General features: G+C 39.3%; 1 protein-coding gene across 11 annotated transcripts in view; it reads right to left on the bottom strand.

Moving 5' to 3' along the window:
- Positions 1-19,859, bottom strand: part of LOC127581976 (tenascin-like) — a 283,091-nt gene that overhangs the window by 19,939 nt on the left and 243,293 nt on the right. For 6 of the 11 annotated variants that reach the window (XM_052036811.1, XM_052036810.1, XM_052036813.1 and 3 more), the window contains 3 exons: positions 19,315-19,623; positions 17,010-17,273; positions 2,337-2,609 (listed from right to left, as the gene is read on the bottom strand). The exons of 3 other annotated variants lie outside the window; for them this stretch is intronic. In XM_052036811.1, the coding sequence (XP_051892771.1) occupies positions 2,337-2,609; positions 17,010-17,273; positions 19,315-19,623 (846 nt within the window). The remainder of the gene's footprint in view (positions 1-2,336; positions 2,610-17,009; positions 17,274-19,314; positions 19,624-19,859) is intronic. 2 more of the 11 variants (XM_052036816.1, XM_052036819.1) reach the window with 2 other exon arrangements.

Raw genomic sequence — 19,859 nt, 5'->3', positions numbered from 1 at the left:
CTCTGATTGTGGTCTAACCAGAGTTTTACAGAGCTGCAACATTACCTCACGGCTCTTGAACTCAGTCCCTTGACTAATGAAGCCTTCTTAACCACCCTATTAATGCAAGGCAACTTTGAGGGATCTATGGACTTGGAGTCCAAGATCCCTCTGTTCCTCCACACTGCTAAGAGTCCTGCCATTAATCTCGTACTCCGCCTTCAAGTTCGATCTTCGAAAGTGCATCACTTCACACTTGTCCGGATTGGACTCCATCTGCCACTTCTCTGTCCAACTCTGAATCCTGTCTATATCCCATTGTAGCCTTCAACAACCTTCTACACTATCCACAACACCTCCAACCTTCATGTCATCTGCAGATTTACCAACCCATCCCTCCACTTCCTCATCCAAGTCATTTATAAAAATCACAAAGAGCAGGAGTCCCAGAACAGAATCCTGCAGAACACCACTGGTCACCGACCTCCAGGCAGAAGACGCTCCATCCACCACCACCCTCTGCCTTCTGTGGGCAAGCCAATTCTGAATCCACATAGCTAAGTCTCCACGGATCCCATGCCTCATGACTTTCTGGAGGAGTCTACCATGGGGAACCTTGTCAAACACCTTACTAAAGTCTATATCCACCACATCCACCGGTCTACCTTCATCTATTTGTTTTGTCACCTCCTTGAAAAACTCAATTAGGCTCATGAGGAATGACCTGCCCCTCACAAAGCCATGTTGACTATCCCTAACAAGACGTTGCTTCTCCAACTGCTCATAAGTCTTGTTATTGCAAAGATGCAAAGACGTACAACTTCATTCTTAGATGCAATGGTGTCTGTTTAACTATGTCTCATTTTCCAGTGTTTCACAATACAAAGAGCAGGATATCACTAACAAACAAAGCTCTGTACAGAGCAGCAGTGCATAACAGTTTTTTTGTAAATGAAACAAGATGGAAAAGGTTTTCTGAGCAAAGGTCATTGATCTGAAATGTTAACTGTTTCCCAGTACCAGGATGCTGCCTGACCTGCTGACCATTTCCAGCATTTTCTGTTTTTATTTGTGAAAGAAAAGTGGAGCGATTTGTCAAATGTGAGTCCACCTGGTGGTCTTACAGTTGGTCCTCTTACACTTACAGACACCACTGCAGTTACCCCAAAAACTAAGACGTGCCACAACCAGAAGGAAGGAAGATAACATGGCAAGTCAACAAAACCATCACAAATTTGTTCAATAGAGTCTGCATAGATACAACACTAAACTAGACTAAAAGTCCAGCAATCTCTTACCTTACTAAGTGCATGGATAATTGTCAGAAAAATTGTCATCAATTACTAAGAACTAATAAAAGTAAGCACAAAAAGTGCAAAGGCCTTTTGACTGAAAGCCTACAGATCAGATATTGTAGAATCTACTCTCTCCGGGGCTGTACTGAGAAGACCTGAGGAGAATCACTATGATTCTGAGAGCTTGCGACTGGACAAAAAGTTCCAACATATTTGTTTGACCCACATTTCTATTCAAGGCTAACTTGCTATTCCACAGGTCCTCACCACCTCTTCATTTCTATCCCCAATTCCTCCCAACCAACAAATGAATGTCCGTTTCAAACTGCCATGTGAACTAGTTACCAGTCCTTAATTAAAGAGAAAGGGTAGAAATTCATCAACTGTTCTATGCGCGATACAGGACAGTCAGATATAGTTCACTTCAGTGGAGCCAAATGTCAAAAGCAAAGTCTGACACAGACATTGCTGCATTGAGAATTAGGTTCATATCACAGAGGATTCATAGCCCAAAGAGTTGGAATGTTAACTGAGGATTTTTGCAACATAATTTCTTCTAATTTTATCTGCATGATGACTTAAACACACTCACATTTGTGGTCCTTCCGGAGGCAGTAGGGCGAGGAAAGGCTAAGCTGAAGAGTGGTTCATGTTTTACATCCTCAATATCACAGATCCCAACCCCCTTCACCATAGCATCACTGGATAGACCTCAATATCCTTTCTATGTTTCCTGTTCTGGACAGCGTCAATGTGGGGTCCCCCAGACTTGCCCACCCCACTGCTATGCACAGCAGAGATATTCCTACTACAAGCTGACTCTGTATTGGAGAAGTCCATTGCTCACTCTGCAAAGCCTTCTTGGTTGAAGGTGAAAGCAGTCCTAAATGGGGGAGAAATATTCATGTTCAAAGTTTCGAAAGTAGTTCATTGAGGCCAGACATGGTCTGTGTTAATTTATCATCTTCAGAAGGGTAAATGGTTCAGCCTGGAAAAAAATCATTGGTCAGTCAGATGCGAAAGAGAAAATAAAGGCAGAGATTCTCAAGAATAAAATAATACCTGTAATTGCAGTGGTACTTATTAGCTGTGATTGTCGTCCTTCTGTAACACCAACTAAAGAAATATCATACTCAGTACCATCTTGCAGACCTTGGATGTCAGTAGTTCGCAGATCACCTGACAATGTGTATTCCAGAGGAAGATGTTCCTTTTTGGAATCCCTAACTCTAATATTAAAGTAATCAAAGGGACTGTCATCTGTTGTCCAAGAAAGTTTGAAGCCATTTGAGGTAATTTCAGAAACACTTAGGTGATCCACTTCAGGTTCAGCCTCTGAGAGAAAAACAAGTTTTATAAGTTCTTGTCCTTTCTTTCAGGTCTAAATAATAATTCTTGTTAATGCGTTAATTGCTAAAGAAGTCAAAGTTACTATGGTAAGAAAATAAGGCTAATTGAGAATCTAAAGATGCAGTTTTCCAATGTGAATAACTAATTCAGAGATATATTAGGGTAATTTCCACAAATTAATGGGGATATCTAGTGGCTTGGTTAACAATCTGAAATAAAGCAAAACAGCCATAAACCTAAAAGGGAAATCAGTTAACAATTGATCAGACAGTGGAATTGTGTTTCTGTGACCTCAAGGAATTCAGAAAATATGAACTCCCTATTCCAATTCCCCACTGAGGGTGGGTCTGGATTGATTTGGTTTTGTCCTGGTTCCACCCAAACCTATTGGAGAGCACCAAGCATCACAGTTCACTTCCCTTTGGAGGATTTAAATAACTATGTGTTAGAAAACTGTAATCAATCCAAGCGACAGTGTAGAGAGATGAGTATACAAAGCATTTAACAATGACAAATTGCACAGATATTGATTAGATCTTGTATAAGCATGGTTTGAACACAACCACAGGTTTGGTAAACGCAGCCAACATCAAGTCTGAAGGAAGCATCAAGTTGTACTTCAGACACACAAAGGAAATATTTTGATTATTAACAACAAAAGGAATATCAAAGTATAATCATGAGCAGTTAAGGTTGTCCCAATACAAACACGAATATCAAAAGAACATAACAATTAGTGTACCAATGATTAGATCAGGCTTCATTGACCATAAAATAACTAAATACAGCACATCGAACACAAACAGCAGTTAACACTTTCAGTGCGAGTTCCATGTTATGGGGATCGACGTTCAATGCATTCTGAGAAAACTGGTGAACAGGTTAGACATAATCTGACAACAGGTAAAATCATCATTATAACTCAACACAGTATTTCAGGAGAAGACTGAAGCTAGTGTCAAGCAATTCACAAAGGCCATGCATTAAAATAATGGAACGTTGCATTTTTAACAGGAATTCAATCCTGTCCTTAGACAGGTTTCCTCATCCTGATACCAAATTATCACCGAAGGTTGGTTTTGTCTATTACAGGAGACCTTATGGGTAAATATTCTTTCTTATCAAGTCGACGATTCTCTGAGAATTTAGTATTTTTACATCATCGACCTCTATCAGCTTCAAGCAAATTCAGACAGGTAAAATACTCAATGGCTGAGTGTAACTTCCCTTGCTTTGATCTGAACCCACTGCAGAACGCCAGTGTGATACTTCTCCACCCTCAGGCCACACTTATGCTCACTTAGGGATGGATGATGTGGCAATTGGACTGATGATCCCAACTTTCACATCCCAATTATACTTATGGAATTGTGTTCCTTCCCCTGATGGAATGAACAAAGTGATGTTTAAATAGAACTTGATGATAGCAACTTGAATTGAAATCTAGGTTAAATCTACTTCAAATGCAATTTGAAGAACAAAGATTAAAAAAAGTCAGCTTCTAAAATACTTCAAATTAATGCTTTTAAATCAAATTTCAATGCCATTTTACTTGTTAATTGATATAATCCAAAACGACTGTTTCATCCACGGGCCCCTTTCCTTAAGATTAATTTAAATTCTTTATTTCTGGAAAAAACACAGCACAATCATTAATGTGAAGACATTGGTGGATGCTCTCAACCTGAATAAAGTTCTCAGGGTGTTAATGTGTTATATAGAAAAGAAAAAGAAGTCCTTGAGAACGAAGGCATACATAAACAAGCCATAGAGCCCTGAGTTGATAAACAATACCTGTTGCAGTCTTAGTAAAGAGGGGCTTAGAGTGCTGCCCCTTGGCTACACCATAGATATTAATATCATAACCAATTCCGGTGATCAGGCCAGTGATGTTAATGGAATGTCGATCGCCTGACACTCTGTGTTCCATTGGCTCCAACAACCTGCCAGAATCTCTAACCATTATAATAAAACTTTCATAGGCCCCATCCGTGGCGTTCCAAGAGACTTTGAATCCATAAGAGTTTACGTTTGAAACCACTAGGTTTTCCATTTTTGGTTTTTCCTCTGGAGAAACAGGGAATTATTTTAGGAAGAACATTAATTGTGAAGGTCACATTCACAGCTTGTCTGCTGTTGTTATCAAACAGTATTCCACAACTATTACATTTTAACCTCATTTGCCGTTTGCAAATTAAAAATTCATGTACTAAGGTTGCAAAGCAAAAAGTAATTCAATGCAAAGTTAACAGTTTGCAAAAAGAAAATTATATTACCAGGGAAAACATTTCTGAAGCAACTTTCTGAGAAGGGGGCATTGGGCAGTGAACATATCGAGCAAAACTGATGTGTATCGATTCTTGAGGCCAAAGCTGAGTTCAGCCAGGCCTACAAGTGAATAATACAATTGATCTTAATCTTCTGAGAGCAGGATAAAAATCAAAATAAACATCTGGAGCTCTCAATTTATATCCAATGCATGTGAACTTGTATGAACTCCAGGAAAGACTAGATCAAATACACGTAGTGTCTCCTCAGGTCAACAAGCCAGCAAAACTTGGTGTACATGTGATGAATGGCCATGTTCAAGGACCTAGTGGGTCACATGTCAACACAAGTCACTTCATTTAGGAGACGTGAGGGTGAGAGACATAAATAAAGCTAATGACTCTCGACCGTGCAAGAGTTGACATCCAAAGGAATAGGAAACAAGCCCACTGAAAGTAGCAGATGTATGATGGCTCATTGACAGATGCAGCTGTACAAAGCTAACCACAACCTCATGAAGCTGGTATGCAGCTGTGACAAGTTAAACCCACATTAAGAATATGCAAACTGTTGAAAAGTCTGAAGAATAAGTATACAATTCTGTGCACCACAAAATATCAACAGGAAGTTGTCACTCACAAAGCAATGCTACTTGATTATCACTGCCATAGATGGCTATCATTGAACACTCCATGCAAGAAGTAGTTACGATGTTATTGAAAACTCACAGAAGGAAGGGGCTTACAACAACTTGGGTAACTTAAAATGTTTCATAAGCATGCAAAAGCACAGCATAACAGAAGAGTGTTGCATGTTTTTCTCTTCTTCTGTTACAGGTGTCCAAGGAGATGTCTGAAAGAAGGTCACCATGTCTTTTATTCCCCTTCCTGATATGGTCTCTTACAGGTCTTTCCAACGCATGGGCTAATTAGGCTGCCTTTGCTGTAAGATTCTGTGATATATAATTTATTTGCCCATGACTGCCCTTGAGAAGCAATCCTTGATAAACTTGAACCTTCCATTTATAAGGAACCAATTGGTCAAAAGAGGGAAGGCAGCTGAAATCAATACACTGCTGATCAATACTTCACTGTTCAAAGTCAGCTTTTCCTCAGTATTCCACCTTATGCAAGGACAGAACATGCAGTGGAATCCAGGTACAGGTAAACTGAACGTATCCAAATCCATCTAGATATGAGTTTTTAAAAAAAATTAAGATTCAAATAGTCATTCCAATGACAAACAAAAGAACAGATTTTGATTAATCCAGAGGGATAATAGAGAAAAAAAACTGGAATGTCCAGCAGTGTCAATTTATGTACAATACTGTTATTGAACTAAATCACCTTTCATGCTCAAGTTTAAATATAGTTGACTGAATTTAGCAAGTTTCTGTCTGAGTATAAAAGGCCACAACTTATGGCAAAGCACAAGAGCAGATCTTTAATTTTGTGTGGTGCATAAACAGAATGTTAATGAAATAACAGCAAGTCTTATAGCTCTCTGGATTTTTGTTTCCAATCAAGAAAGATGAGAAATAACATTGTCATCATTCTCTTCACACCGGCACACAAAATCAAAATCTGCCCCATAGTCTGATCAGTTGTAAACATGTCCTAGATTGTCTCATGGTCTGGTTTTGACTCATTTGGTTTGTCTTCTCAGGTGAAATTTCAGCTAGTGGCCAATATTTCAAATGATTTGAGACAACTAAAGTGTATATTAGAAGGATTCGTGCAAATTTTTTTTAATGTGTTCTTTAGGGAAGACTCTTCAAATCAAAAATTCAGCTTTAAACTTTGATCCACCATTTACAAAGTGAGTCCGCTCTGAGCTGGGGAACATCTGGAGGGAATGACTAGGACCTGGGTATCCACAGACGTTCCCTGGAATTCCCAGTGAATTGACTAAAAATGTCCACTTCTATATTTTTTTGGGGTTCTGCTGGGGCCTACCCATTTTCAGGAAGTGTGGGCTGGTCTAGCTGATGCCCAGTTGCCATGACAGTAAGTGTGGTGTTTCAGTGGTCAGAGACGTCTCCCCCCTAGCTGACATTCCATATAGAGCAGGCATGTCATTCACCTTCTCTGAAAACGCACACATACATGGTAACTTCAGGATGCTTTCTACGTTACACTGATAATGTGATAAGTACAATTAGAGTTCCGAAAGTAAAATTCTTCAATTTAGCCACATTGCAATAATTATTAAATCTTTATTTAAAATTTCCCAATAAATGGTACCAGATTAGTATTTATTTCTTTATTTTGGTTTCCTGGAATACTTGGCGGTGCTTTCAACAACAGCGGTGGAAGCTGCTAAATGGAAAGTCACCACATTTTAACTATGCAATCAGTGAGAGCTTGGTTTTCGTCCTGGTGTACACCTGGATCTACTTTGCCTCTATGTAACAACACTGAAGGTAATAAACCTATTATGTTATCAAGACAGTAGGCAGGGAAGATCTTTTGCACCTTCGTTCTAAAATGCTTGTGCACAGATATAAATAAAATTTGGTATTGCTTGTGTGCCATCCACTGGTCTGAGACCTGCTAAAAAGAACATAACTCACCCTGACAAGCTTGACTTATCTGATGGTGTTTTCCCTCTCCGTATATTATTTGCTCCTTGTGTCCCGTCACTGCACGACGTATCTCAAACCCAATCTACCCTACATCTTTGAGCTGAAGATTGTCTAAGTGTGTTAGACAGAACACTTGAGGACAGGGAGAAACAAGAACAAAAATAAGGAAGACATGCAAAGGTAAGAAAGAGTATGAGCTCTTTCCAACTATATTTGGAGCTGTTAGTGTAGGCATTAATTACAGCATTATGGCAAGCAACAGTTATGTTTTTCAAAAGGGAAAATTAATCTTACAGCAAGTCTAAATAAACCATTAAACAGGGAGTCTGTGTTGCACCTGATGATATACCTGTAGCAGTGACAGCGGTAAGTGGTTGTGTGTGCCAGCCTTGAATTACACCAGTAACATTAATCTGGTATCCAGTGCCTTCTACTAGGCCTGAGATGTCAGTAGTTCGTGTTTTCCCTGATAAAACTTGCTGTATTGGGTCAAGCGAGCTTTCAGAATCTCTAATGTCTATGATAAAATATTCAAATGCCCCATCTTCTGCTGTCCAAGAGAGTGTGAAGCCTTCTGAGGTAATATCTGAAACAACTAGGTTGCCAAGTTCAGGTTCGTCTTCTGAGGGAAGGAAGATTTATGGAAATATTTATTTTAGTCACACTCTTTGAAGCTAAATACCATTTTAGAGCAAATGTTCCTGAATTCTAACTTCAAAATGAAGTATGTGATAGTTTAGTATAAAACTTACACACACAAACCGACAAGAGACAGTAACTCTCATGAGAAAAGCGCCAGGATTTAAACATATTCTAAAGTTTACAGGCCCACCCCCCCACAAAATATTCGTGATTGTCACCAGTCAAGGGGCAAGGATAAAATACAGCTTTTTGATATGATATTTGTAAACCATTCGTGCCAGGATGCTTTGTCTGTATGGACGCTAAACTGAATGACAGAAACAAAGGTAAATCCCTTCTTCGCTGCCTAGAAATTCAGCCTTGGTCAGTAGAGCTCAGCACACTATGCAATACTGGCTGTGTGTTCTGTTCTGCTTCTGAAACTGCTGGAACCACATAGTGTTATATAATGTGTGCAGTGCTGCTGACTGTGGATGAATTTCCAGGAACATATCTTTAGCAGCAAGGAGAAGGAAAGAATTAAAATGAAAATTGCAAGTGCAGGTTTGTAAAGAATGAGTGAACTCATTCATGAGTCACTTTACATAACAACGATGCCTGGATTGCTAAGGCAATACAATTGAATTAGCTGCTCAGCAGAAGGTTAAAATACTGTCCTTAGCTGACACATCTGTCATTTTCACTGAGCACTATTCATCTGTTTCCGTGTTTCTTAAATAATACACATCCAACAGAAATATGGCTTAATATTTCACAACTGGAAGGTTCTGGTTAATGGCTTTTAAAAAAGTTCTGGAACAAATTTTGACTCTTAATTTCCATTTTTTTTCTATTTCAGCCATCTCCAAGTCAATTCTGAAATCCAGTCCAAGATCTGAGATTCTGAACTTATTTTATTGGTTTAAATTAATTTTATGTTAATGCGAAATCTAAAATAAACTTTGCTCTCTACAAAGAATACAAATGCAACCTCAACAAATTTACTGTAATTAGAGAATGATCCTATTTACGTATGTAGTTTGAGGTTTTGCAGCTTGGTTTTAAAGCCATGCGTACCCCAAGCATGAGTCAGGGCTGCTTCACCTTCTAATGTGGTGTAAACGGGGTCATACAGTCGGAACAGGAAACTATTATTTTCTCATCAAGGTAGAACTGATTTGGAAATCCTGTTGTTGGTTCAGGCTCACTAATATTACAGCACAGGAGGCCATTTGGCCTTGCTTGCAGCAGAACAATCCCATCTGTCCCATTCCCCTCGGTTTATCTCCCTGACCCCTGTAATTTATTCTCTGTCAAATGCCTGCCATTTTCCCCTTTTTATTGTTTTGCTGCTTATTTATACTAACGGCTAATCTACAGTAGCCAGTTAACCAACGTACACACCTTTGGGATGTGGGATGAAACTGAAGCACTTGAGGGAAACCCACACGGTAACAGGGAGGATGTGCAAACTCCACCCAGACAGGGCCCAAGGTCAGGGTTGAACCGAGGCTGCTAGAGCTGTGATGCAGCGGCACTACCCGCTGCAACAGTGTGCCTCTCCTGACACAGTCTGGTGAAGGACAATGCTTGAAATATTAAGCCAGGTTTCACTGTCAGATGCTGACCCACTTGTCTGGTTTGTGTCTACTTGTCCTTCCAATTTCTCACATTCAGAGTTTTTCTTTTTATTTCTGGAAGAGTTGAATTTGCAGCATTCATGTCAACAAAGGGTCATAGGATTTAATTAAAAAATAAATTTTGGCAATGATCTGTGACAGTAATTCTTACAAAGCTAATTACAATGTGTTGCCTTCAGCAAATGCATCACATTTAAATGAAACACAGCCATGCAGTATAAGCAAGAGAGCAATAACACAGATATATTTCTGTCTGTAGAAACTGGAGACTGTGGATGCAACATCCAAGCTCTGTTTCAGGAAGCGCAGTGTACTGAATATCAGCCAATGAAACTAAACTGCATATCACTATAGGAAAGCAAAATTCAAAGGAACTATATTTTGTATTGCCAGATATAAATGGCATGCTTTTGTTGGATGAAGCTTCCCAGACAGATAGCATCACGTGCATGCTTTGAGCAAATCCAATTCTCTCACTGTACAATGCCAACACTATTAAATCACTCAACTTCAACAAACTGTTGCAAATTTGGTGACCAATTTAAATATAAATAAAGTCATTGTAATATAAAAGCGATGAGCCTTTGAGTAAACACTCAGCTCATTTGGATTTCTCAATATCTACACAAGTTCTGCTTGAAGCATTTATTATGAAACATACACAACATGGCGGGCCGAAGGGCCCGAAAGGCCTGTTTTGTGCTGTATGGTTCTATGGTACAGTTACTCAGTTACTTTTAACCCATGTCACCTGTAATGTGTTTCCACATCCTGGGTAACTTTCCCCATCTTTACATGACCTCTCAAGTTGCTTTGTGACAATAGCATTGGCCAAAACAGTGAGGCAGGGTTAGTCACACACATTGAGTGCCTTGTCATTTTGTCTACTTGTAGTTAATATAGCATCAGGAATAAAACAAAAACTAAATAAAAGTTTTCCATTACTCAACAGCTGATCAGTTAGAAGATTTCAAAACATAGCCAGAACTTAAGTCTCAATTTTTTTTTCATGGGCAACTGTTAAAATGAAACCAGATTCCTCAGCAAGAGTACAGGAAGTGGCATTTTGCACAATTCTTCATTGGATTAGGGGAACTTCTTCAAAAGTCCGACTGTATTTTAAGTTAGGGAAAGGTGCTTGACTTCTGTTTGGGCCTCAAAGCAAGTACATGAACACTCTGTAATTGATACATGCCCCATTTGATAACAAGAAGCCCTAATCCAAATTGTAAATGTTATGCAAAACATGCACTGAATAATTAGTAAAATAAGACTCCAAGTTACAAAAGCCAGCTCAATGTTTTTGCAAAGCTGAAAATAATGGACCAGAATTTGCTGGGAAGGTAGTGGTGAGTTTAGTACCTTTGACTGTGGTAGACCATGAATCATTCAGCAACTTGTGCTGAGGAAGTTGTACCCCCACGAGAAATAAAGAACTACAAATATTTAGACAATTTCTGTTGTTCACCTCAAGAGTTTCAAGGGATAATGCTGCCTTTCTGCATTGGTTATGATTAGTAATTAACAGCCCAGTGCCTTTTCAATATAATACCTCAATCCCCCTGCAATCATCTGTTTTATGTATAAAATCATGAAGGCTGCAAGTAGGGTGAATGCACATTGTCTTTTTCACAGGGAAAGGGAATGAAAAACTAGAGAACATGGGTTTAAGGTGAGAGGGGAAAGATTTAGAAGGAACCTGAGGGGCAACTTCTTCACGCAGAGGGTGGTGCATATATGAAATGTGCTGCCAGAGGAAGTGGTTGAGGCAGGTACAATAACAATATTTAAAAGACACTCGGACAGCTACATGGATAGGAAAAGTTTAGAGGGATTTGGGCCAAACGCGGGTAAATGGGACTAGCTTGGATGGGCACCTTGGTCGGCATAGACCAGTTGGGCTGAAGGGCCTGTTTCCGTGCTGTGTGACTCGATGACTCCATGACTCTATGACACGTATCATCCTTTTCTTGGGTGTGCTTTTTGGCTCTCACTTTCCCTTGGTCACATCAATTTTCTATTTATTTCCTTATCTCTTCCCTATTTCATCCTATTTTCTATTCTGATGTTCCCATTTAGTTATCAGTCTTTAAGTCCCATTGGTTAAGGAGATAGTCTCTTGGCCTGAACAATATATTGGTTAATTGACGTGGAGAACAACATTATTCACATTGCCAGCAATTTGCAGCAAGAATATGTTTCAGTGGAAAGCTGGTGGTAGTTGGGGCTCGTGGTGATGGAGCAGGAAGAGTTTAACTAACAGAGTATCCAGCAGGTTCTGAGCCATTATATCAAGACACAAAGCACCAAAAGAAAATCCAAGATGTCAAACTATTACTGGCATTGAAGACAAATGTATTAAGAGACTCCCCTTGTTTCAGTCACAAAGAGCATCTCAGTAAAAGGAGAGAAATCTTGTGCATCAACTGAGCCAAAGAGGGCCAAATTACGTGGAAACTTTTGCCTGACGTTGTTAAATGAAAATTGAAAGACAATAAAATGATTTTGTGATAAAATATTGATACCTGTCAATGCAACAGTGGTCACAGGGTTTGTGCGTCGGCCATTGAAAATGCCGTATAAATAGACCACATAATTAGTGCCAGCAATGAGATTTGAGAGCTCAGTGTTTCGCAAGGTTCCCGGTACCGTGTACTCCAGTGGGTCTGAGAACCGGTCAGAATCTATAAGTTCTACAACAAAGCTTTCAAATGCCTCGTCCTTTCCCGTCCAAGCGAGGCTGAAGCTGTTTGAGGTTATGTCTGAAACCACTAGGTTGCTGACTTCAGGTTCTGCTTCTATAGGGATTGTTTTGGAAATAAAACTTCAGCACTTTTAAAGCAATATAACAAAAGAATACAGATTAGCTTAAAATCAAATGACAGTCTAAAATTCAAGTTGATGCTTATCACACACCTACAATTACGATCAGATGATTCTAGATTATTCTGCTACTGTCTGTTGAGACGGTATAATCTGTGCTGTCGATGGAATTTCAATTTAACAGGTGTCCATACAAGCATCCTTGATCGGGATGTTCTACTCAAACTGTTCGACATAACCTGACATTGTCGTACAGTTGCACACTATTAGGCATTAACTTTGTGACCCTGAAATACCTTCAATGCATTACTTTAATGTGTCAAATTTTACTTGGGTCAACAGAACTGGAAGGTACTTCACTATCAATGAGCTGGATAATTTGAATTTGAATTATTTCTGAAAGTTACAATATTATGCAAACTATTACCTGTGACTTCTGACTTATGAGGACTGTACTAACTTACAGCTGCACTGGACTGCATGCAAAAACCATTTCAGCAAGTTTGTTGGTTGCTAATCGGACATCTGTGAAAGTATAGCTGTGTCTAATCGAAAAGGACATCAGGAATTGTAAATAATATGCTTCTCAAAAATATGCATGTGATTTTGTTTTAACAAAACATGAAAGATACAATATGCATTCATGTAACAGCTATAATCGGGAGTAAATTTATGCATGTTACTTATAGCACACTACTCTCTTATTCTGTTAAATCTGAATGCTAAGGACTTTCAATGGTACTTCCAAAATGCAGGTTCACTTTGAAACTTTCAAATGTGATTCATGATATTTAGAACACTGGGAAGAACTATTGACAATCCTGAACCAGCTCTAAATTTAGTAAGGAGAAATCCAAATCACAGTTTAAATACTTACTAATTTCAATATGGCTAAATAAGCATGTGTGTTATAAAAACTGGTTGCTTGAAGGAAATTAGTGATGTAGAATCAAATGACAGCTAGAAATCTCCAGCTGCAACACAAATACCTGTTGTAGCAACTGCACTAAACGTGTGCATCTGCTGTTCTTCATAAAGGCCAGTGAGGTAAATGACATAGTCAGTGCTGGCTGAGAGCTTTGTGATGTCAATAGAGCGAAGGTTGCCTGAGACACTGTGCTCCGAGGTTTCAAAGATCCTGTTAGGATCCGTGACGTCTATTACAAAGCTTTCAAAGAAGCCGTTTGCTGTCCAAGAGACAGTGAAACCATCTGAGGTAAGATTGGAAATCATTAGGTTGCTAATTTCGGGTTTGGTTGCTGAGGAAAAGGAAATAATCGGTTGGAAAAAAAATTAATCAGTACACCAGCAAATAATAACTCTTCCCAACATGCAAGCCGTAAGGTTGTGTGATTAACTTTATCATCTAAATCACCAAAGAATCAAGATCTCTAAAATCTTATAAGTTTCTGCATTCAAAATAACTTAATCGCTCAATACAAGCAGAGTAGATATGAACTCACTGAAAGTGGTATCATTGTACCGATGGGTATACATTACGTGTGGTTCTTGCAACATTTGATAATATATGAATTCAATAGAATATAAACGTACATACTGCTTTCTATTTTTTGGAAGGTGAATCACATAAAAACAAGATTAAGATGCAATTTATTCTTAAATCAGAACAGTTTTTGTGGTTTTTAAGATCAAAATTGAAACCACAAGGTGGCTAAAATCTGTGGAACTACAACTATTTGGGGAATGGCAGATGGAATTTAATTTACACTGATTTACACTGCAAGCATAATCAATGTAATACGTTCTGAATTTTAGCATTTGATACATTGAAGTGACGGATAAACTATTTGTATGACTCACTCCTGCTCCTGTATGTAATGTTGTTACGTTTCCATGAGTTCTGTTGGTCTGGGTACTGAGCAGCTGAGTTATGGCCACCAGAGAGCATCTGGAGTTTATTCCTGATCCCTATTTGTGGCGTTAGCTAATCTCACTGAGTGTTAAGTAAAGAGCAGCTCACATCTTGAGACTTGGAAGAGACTGCTCTCTGATTCCTGCCCTACTTTGCCAACCAATGACCCATTCTGGAATAGTGTTGGCATCAGGGCAGGCTGGCATCAGCTTGGCTGTGACGTTTCAGTGATAAAACAGCCTACTGGCATCTTCAGAGTATCACAATGCGAAACCACAAGGTGGCTAAAATCTATGGAACTACAACTATTTGGGCGATGGTAGATGGAATTTAATCCTGATAACTGTAAGGTGATGCATTTTGGGGTCTGTGATAAGGGTAGGACAAATACCATGAATGGTAGAGCCCTAGGGAGTATTGAGGAACAGAGGGACCTTGGAGTGTCCAAAGGGCTCTGAAGGTGGCAGTAGAGGTAGGTACAATGGTGACAAAAGCATACGGGATGCTCACCTCCATTAGCTGGGGCACAGATAATAAGATCTGGGAAGACTTAGTACAACTTTATAAAATGTTGGTTTGGCCACAGTTGGAGTACTATGTGCGGTTTTGGTTGTCATACTGCAGGAAGGACACGATTGCACGGGAGACGGTGCAGAAGAGATTCACCAGGTTGTTGCCTGGTTGGAGTATGTAAGTTATAAGGAATATTTCCTTGGGGTAGAGAAGTCTGAGGAGGGGACCTGATAGAGGTATACATAATTATGAGAGGCGTAGATAAGGTAGACGGTAGGAAACTTTTCCGCAAAGCAGAGATATCTAAGATCAGAAAACCTGGGTTTGAGGTGAGGAATAAGAGACTTAGAGGAGATCTGAAGAAGATTTTTATCACTGGAAGCTGCAACACGTTGCCTGAAGGGGTGGTGCAGGCAGACACTCAATATTTAAGAAGTATCTGGACACACTTGAAACACTGAGCCATTGCACGCTACTGACCAAGTGCTGGTACATGGTATCAGTACGGACTAATATTTGATGGTTAGCATAGAGATGGTGGGCCGAAGGGGCTGTTCACGAAATTTTGACTCTATAATGTCAAAATTTCAGAAAAAGAGGAATGGAGAAGAAAACTTATTAGCTGGTGTTTGGAAATGACTACTGATACATTTATTAAAACGTTGCGAGAGGATAAAATAATAGTGTAATGGGTAAAACTAGCACAATTAGGTATTTTAGACATCAAACAGACTTGAAACTTAACATTGTGTTTTTGTATCATTACAGTCAATGTTATTCACTCAAATTATTGTGCTCTTTTGTAAAGAGATTTATAAAAATCATCAGAGTTTTACATAATGTTGCGTAACATCATGTTTTTGAGGTGTCACTTAATAAATGTAATTCATTTACTTAATCCTCATTTGAACCATAGAGCTGTTAACATGCTATAGGCAGTACTTACTTGTTGAGGATTGAAAGTAATTTTTTTTGTAACATAGGACACTTTTGATGTTAATTCATAATGCACACACATTACAAGCAGATATGATAACCTATTACATCATTGCAGCGATGGTCTGGTTTACAAATTGCATGTCTCATGCAACCATGCAGTTTTGCAGTTTGCACCGCAGGCTTGCAAACTGTCTCACTTCCTATTCTTGTATATTTATTTTGCTTCCATAGTATGGGAAGGCATAAATAAGAATTAGGGTTTTTGACAATGCCAAAGCTCTTGTTCAACAATAAACAGTTAGTAGGTATCTGAGAGGCTGAATGTCATGACCACAAAACCAACATTGATCTGCTAATTATTAGAAGTACAACATTTATGGTTAAGTAGTTATTACGATCTTAATCACGAGTAGGTTTGCCACCCGTCAGCTTCATTGACTGAGCTCCTCCAAAATTTTGTCTCGCAAAATGGCAGGACAAATGTGTGAATTTTAAAATAAATCCACTTTTTTCCTTTGCTGAGATATGAATTAATCAGATTTTCAGTGATTTTCCAATGTGGTAAAAGAACTACAGGGACCACAGTCAAATTCCACTCAGCAAAAAGTGGCAGTCTGACAACTGACAGAGGTTGTGAGTGTTCACAAAAGCAATGCCAAACTACCCATGTCCTAGAAATAAAAATGTTTTGCCATTTTAACACAGGCACAGAGGCACACAAACAATCTTTCTAGGCATCAAACCTTTGGGGGGGGAAAAGTCAACTTTGTTAGTACAATGTGGTGTCTCCACTGATGCAGAGTTTTTGATGCAACTCCATATTGTTGTACAAAAAAGTTTAACGGTTGCAATATAAAAGCAAAACAACATTTAAAATCATGCGGTTTTAGGACGGCCAAGAACATTCCAACATCTGAGCAGCACTCAGCACAGACCAGTTTGTAAAAGTTCCTATGAAATTAGTGAATGGTTTGAGGGAGGAAAGTGACATTTTACTTTACAATGCAGGACCTGCAATAAAAGTAAACCTGAAGCGGCTGGAATGAAAAAATAAACAGTGCCACTGACAGACCCGGTTCAGTTCTGCGTGAAGAATAAGAATTCAGAAATAAATATCAAAGTACCTGTGTGAGCTTCAGTGTAAAGCGGCTTTGTCGGCTGACCATGGATTATACCATAGATGGAAATCTCATAGTCAGTAGCAGCAGGCAGGTCTGGGATGTCTATGGAATGCTGATCGCCTGGTAGTGTGTATGTTAGTGGTTCGAGTAACCCATCAGAGTCTGTAATTTCTATAACAAAGTTTTCATAGGGACCATCAGCTGTCCAGGAGAGTCTGAAGCTGCCCGAGGTAACATCTGACACCATTAAGTTGTCAAGTTCAGATTCTGGCAAAGTAATGAATTATATGAAATATTATTATCAACTGCAAAAAAACCAAGAGAAACAAGTTACCAATCACTGACACACCACTGGAAGATAACGAGAGAAGGATGGAAAGTCAACATCAGTAAAGGCAACAATAAGACAGTAATTTGTAACTGGACATAAATAGTTACAAGGCACAAGGAGCAGACACAATAGAATTAATCTGAAAATGGTCCAGATAATGAGGTAGCACTGTATCAACGGGTTAGTGTAGCATGGAACGACGAGTGAGAAGGCAGCAGATTCCATTCAGTATCACTGTGATCAGAAATAAAAAGTAGAAAATAAAAGTTCACCTGTAAATTAATAAATATGTAATAGTGTATGCACATTAGATATTTTTGCACATTCAAACTGAATCTGCCCCTTCTCCATAAAGTGCAGTACTTCTTTCATTAGACGTTTCCAAAATAAACATGCAGCAAGGAAGTGATGAGATGGTGTTTGTTATTCAATGAACTATGTGATGTTTGCAGCTGACTCCAGTTATCTGAGACAGCAGGTCTGTATTGTACCTTTACTCTAAAACATAAAATGGATAAATTTACATCATATTTCTCAAATCTTTTCAAACTAAGTTTACCCGGAGTGTATGATTATTGATACGTCGGAGAGTTTCATTCAAAAAGCAGATGGGGTAAAAGTCCTGGTGGGTCAGCTTCTAGTGTGGAAATGACCAGGCAAGATTCCCAGGTAATAGCAGAATGCACTGGTGTAGGGGAAGTAGACTAGAAAGAAATTCTGCTCCAGTTTGCTGCTCAGTGTCCTTAATGGACAGTGTGAGTTCACTACTGACCACCTCTTGCACTACCATGGTCTTGCCTCTGATTGTGTCCTTTTTTTGCACTGAGGTCTTGTTTTTGCAGTCTTTGTTTCTCTCTCTTCTCTGTCTTGTATAATTCATGTACAACATATATTCTGTATGTTGTCTGTACCTTACTGCCTGTGGTGCTGCTGCAGGCAAGTTTTTCACTGTACCTGCACCTCACTGTACTTGTGCACATGACAATAAACTCGACTTGACTTGAAATGGACCATGATCTCTGCTTAGGCTTAGTTTTAGCCCTCAGCTCTCCTGGGATGGGTAAAGGGGGAAAATTAGCCAAGTTCTTGATTTGGAGTTTTATGGAACTGTCTCTGGTGGGGCATGGTCTTACATGAATTTGGGAGTGTGCACACTAAGTTCTCACGTAGCAGATGCCCTCCACTGGAGGGCAGTGTTACCAATGCAACCAGACTCCTGAGTCTGTGCTTTCAGAAGGAGAGAAAATTTCACACAGCAGCAGGCATTTTGCACAAGGGTTATGTTCCTCGGTGAGTGACAACTGTCACTCTCAGCTTTATCATGTGAAGCATCAAGGCCATTTTCCATTGGAGGAAGACAGGAAGGGTGGCTCTCTCCCTTGTCTTGTTGGATAGAGTCACAGAATCAGCCGTCTGTGGTCTGTAAGTAACTCCAGCTTCGTGAGGGAATGTGGTAAAAGTGCTTTTTTTCGAATTTAGCTTGTAAGCAAACATTACGTTGTTTTGACCAAATAATACTGGGAAATTTTTAAAAAAGAACAAAGCTTAGACAACTGTACAGATTTCCATTCAAATCTTATTCTGGACTATTACAAATAATTTGCTATTGGAACTAACTCCTATCCTGTACACTGTGTGTATTCATTGGGCATACTATGGATATGTCTGGTGAATGGATCACACATCGATGTTACCCTGCTTGAAACAAAGGCACCACAACATGCCATGCTGTGCACCATTCTGGCAGACAATGTGATTTATCAATGACTGAAGCACTGGGATGGTTAGAAATGTGCACTGATTACTTGCAGTTTTTTGCTTCCAAAATAGGAAATGTTATTGTTAGGGAAAGGCAAATCTATCAATGAGTGCTAAGCTTACTGAATGCAGTCATGGGGATGGTGGGTTACACAGGGGGTAATACTTCCTCTGGGTCACAAGACAACATGGAATGTGGTGAAGAGATGTGAGGAATACCTGTTCTCGCAATCTCTGTCAGTGGTTGTGACAGCTGGCCTTGAACAACTCCATATAGATCAATCTTGTAATCAGTACCAGGTACCAGCCCTGTTATATCAGCTGTATGTTGACCAGCAAGGCGAGAAATCTTCAAAGGCCTGCCCAATCCATTAACATCCTTTACTGTTATAAGAAAACTATCAAAGGCTCCGGAGTGGGCAGCCCATGATAGCTGGAAACTGTTGGAAGTCACATTTGTTACCGCAAGGTTCTCTGGCTTGGCGATTTCTGTGCTTGGAGAATGTGCAGTGGTGTTATCAAGGGATTCTGTAATAGATGTCTTTGGATTAGAATCACACACTTAATCTATGGCATAGCTTCCTTCACAAGCTAACTGCAGGATGCCAGTACATCCTCAGATACTGTCTCCACCCAGGGTTACCATGTGTTAATACGCACAGGAGAAATTACATACCTTTAGCTACATCTCACCCGCACCAACAACATCTCCACAAAAAGGTCAAATTTAAATTACAATAACATTTTTCTATCTTACATTTTTG

The sequence above is a fragment of the Pristis pectinata genome, chromosome 23 (assembly GCF_009764475.1).
Source record: "Pristis pectinata isolate sPriPec2 chromosome 23, sPriPec2.1.pri, whole genome shotgun sequence".
Classification (NCBI taxonomy): domain Eukaryota; kingdom Metazoa; phylum Chordata; class Chondrichthyes; order Rhinopristiformes; family Pristidae; genus Pristis; species Pristis pectinata.
This window is presented reverse-complemented; position numbering and strand designations above follow the sequence as displayed.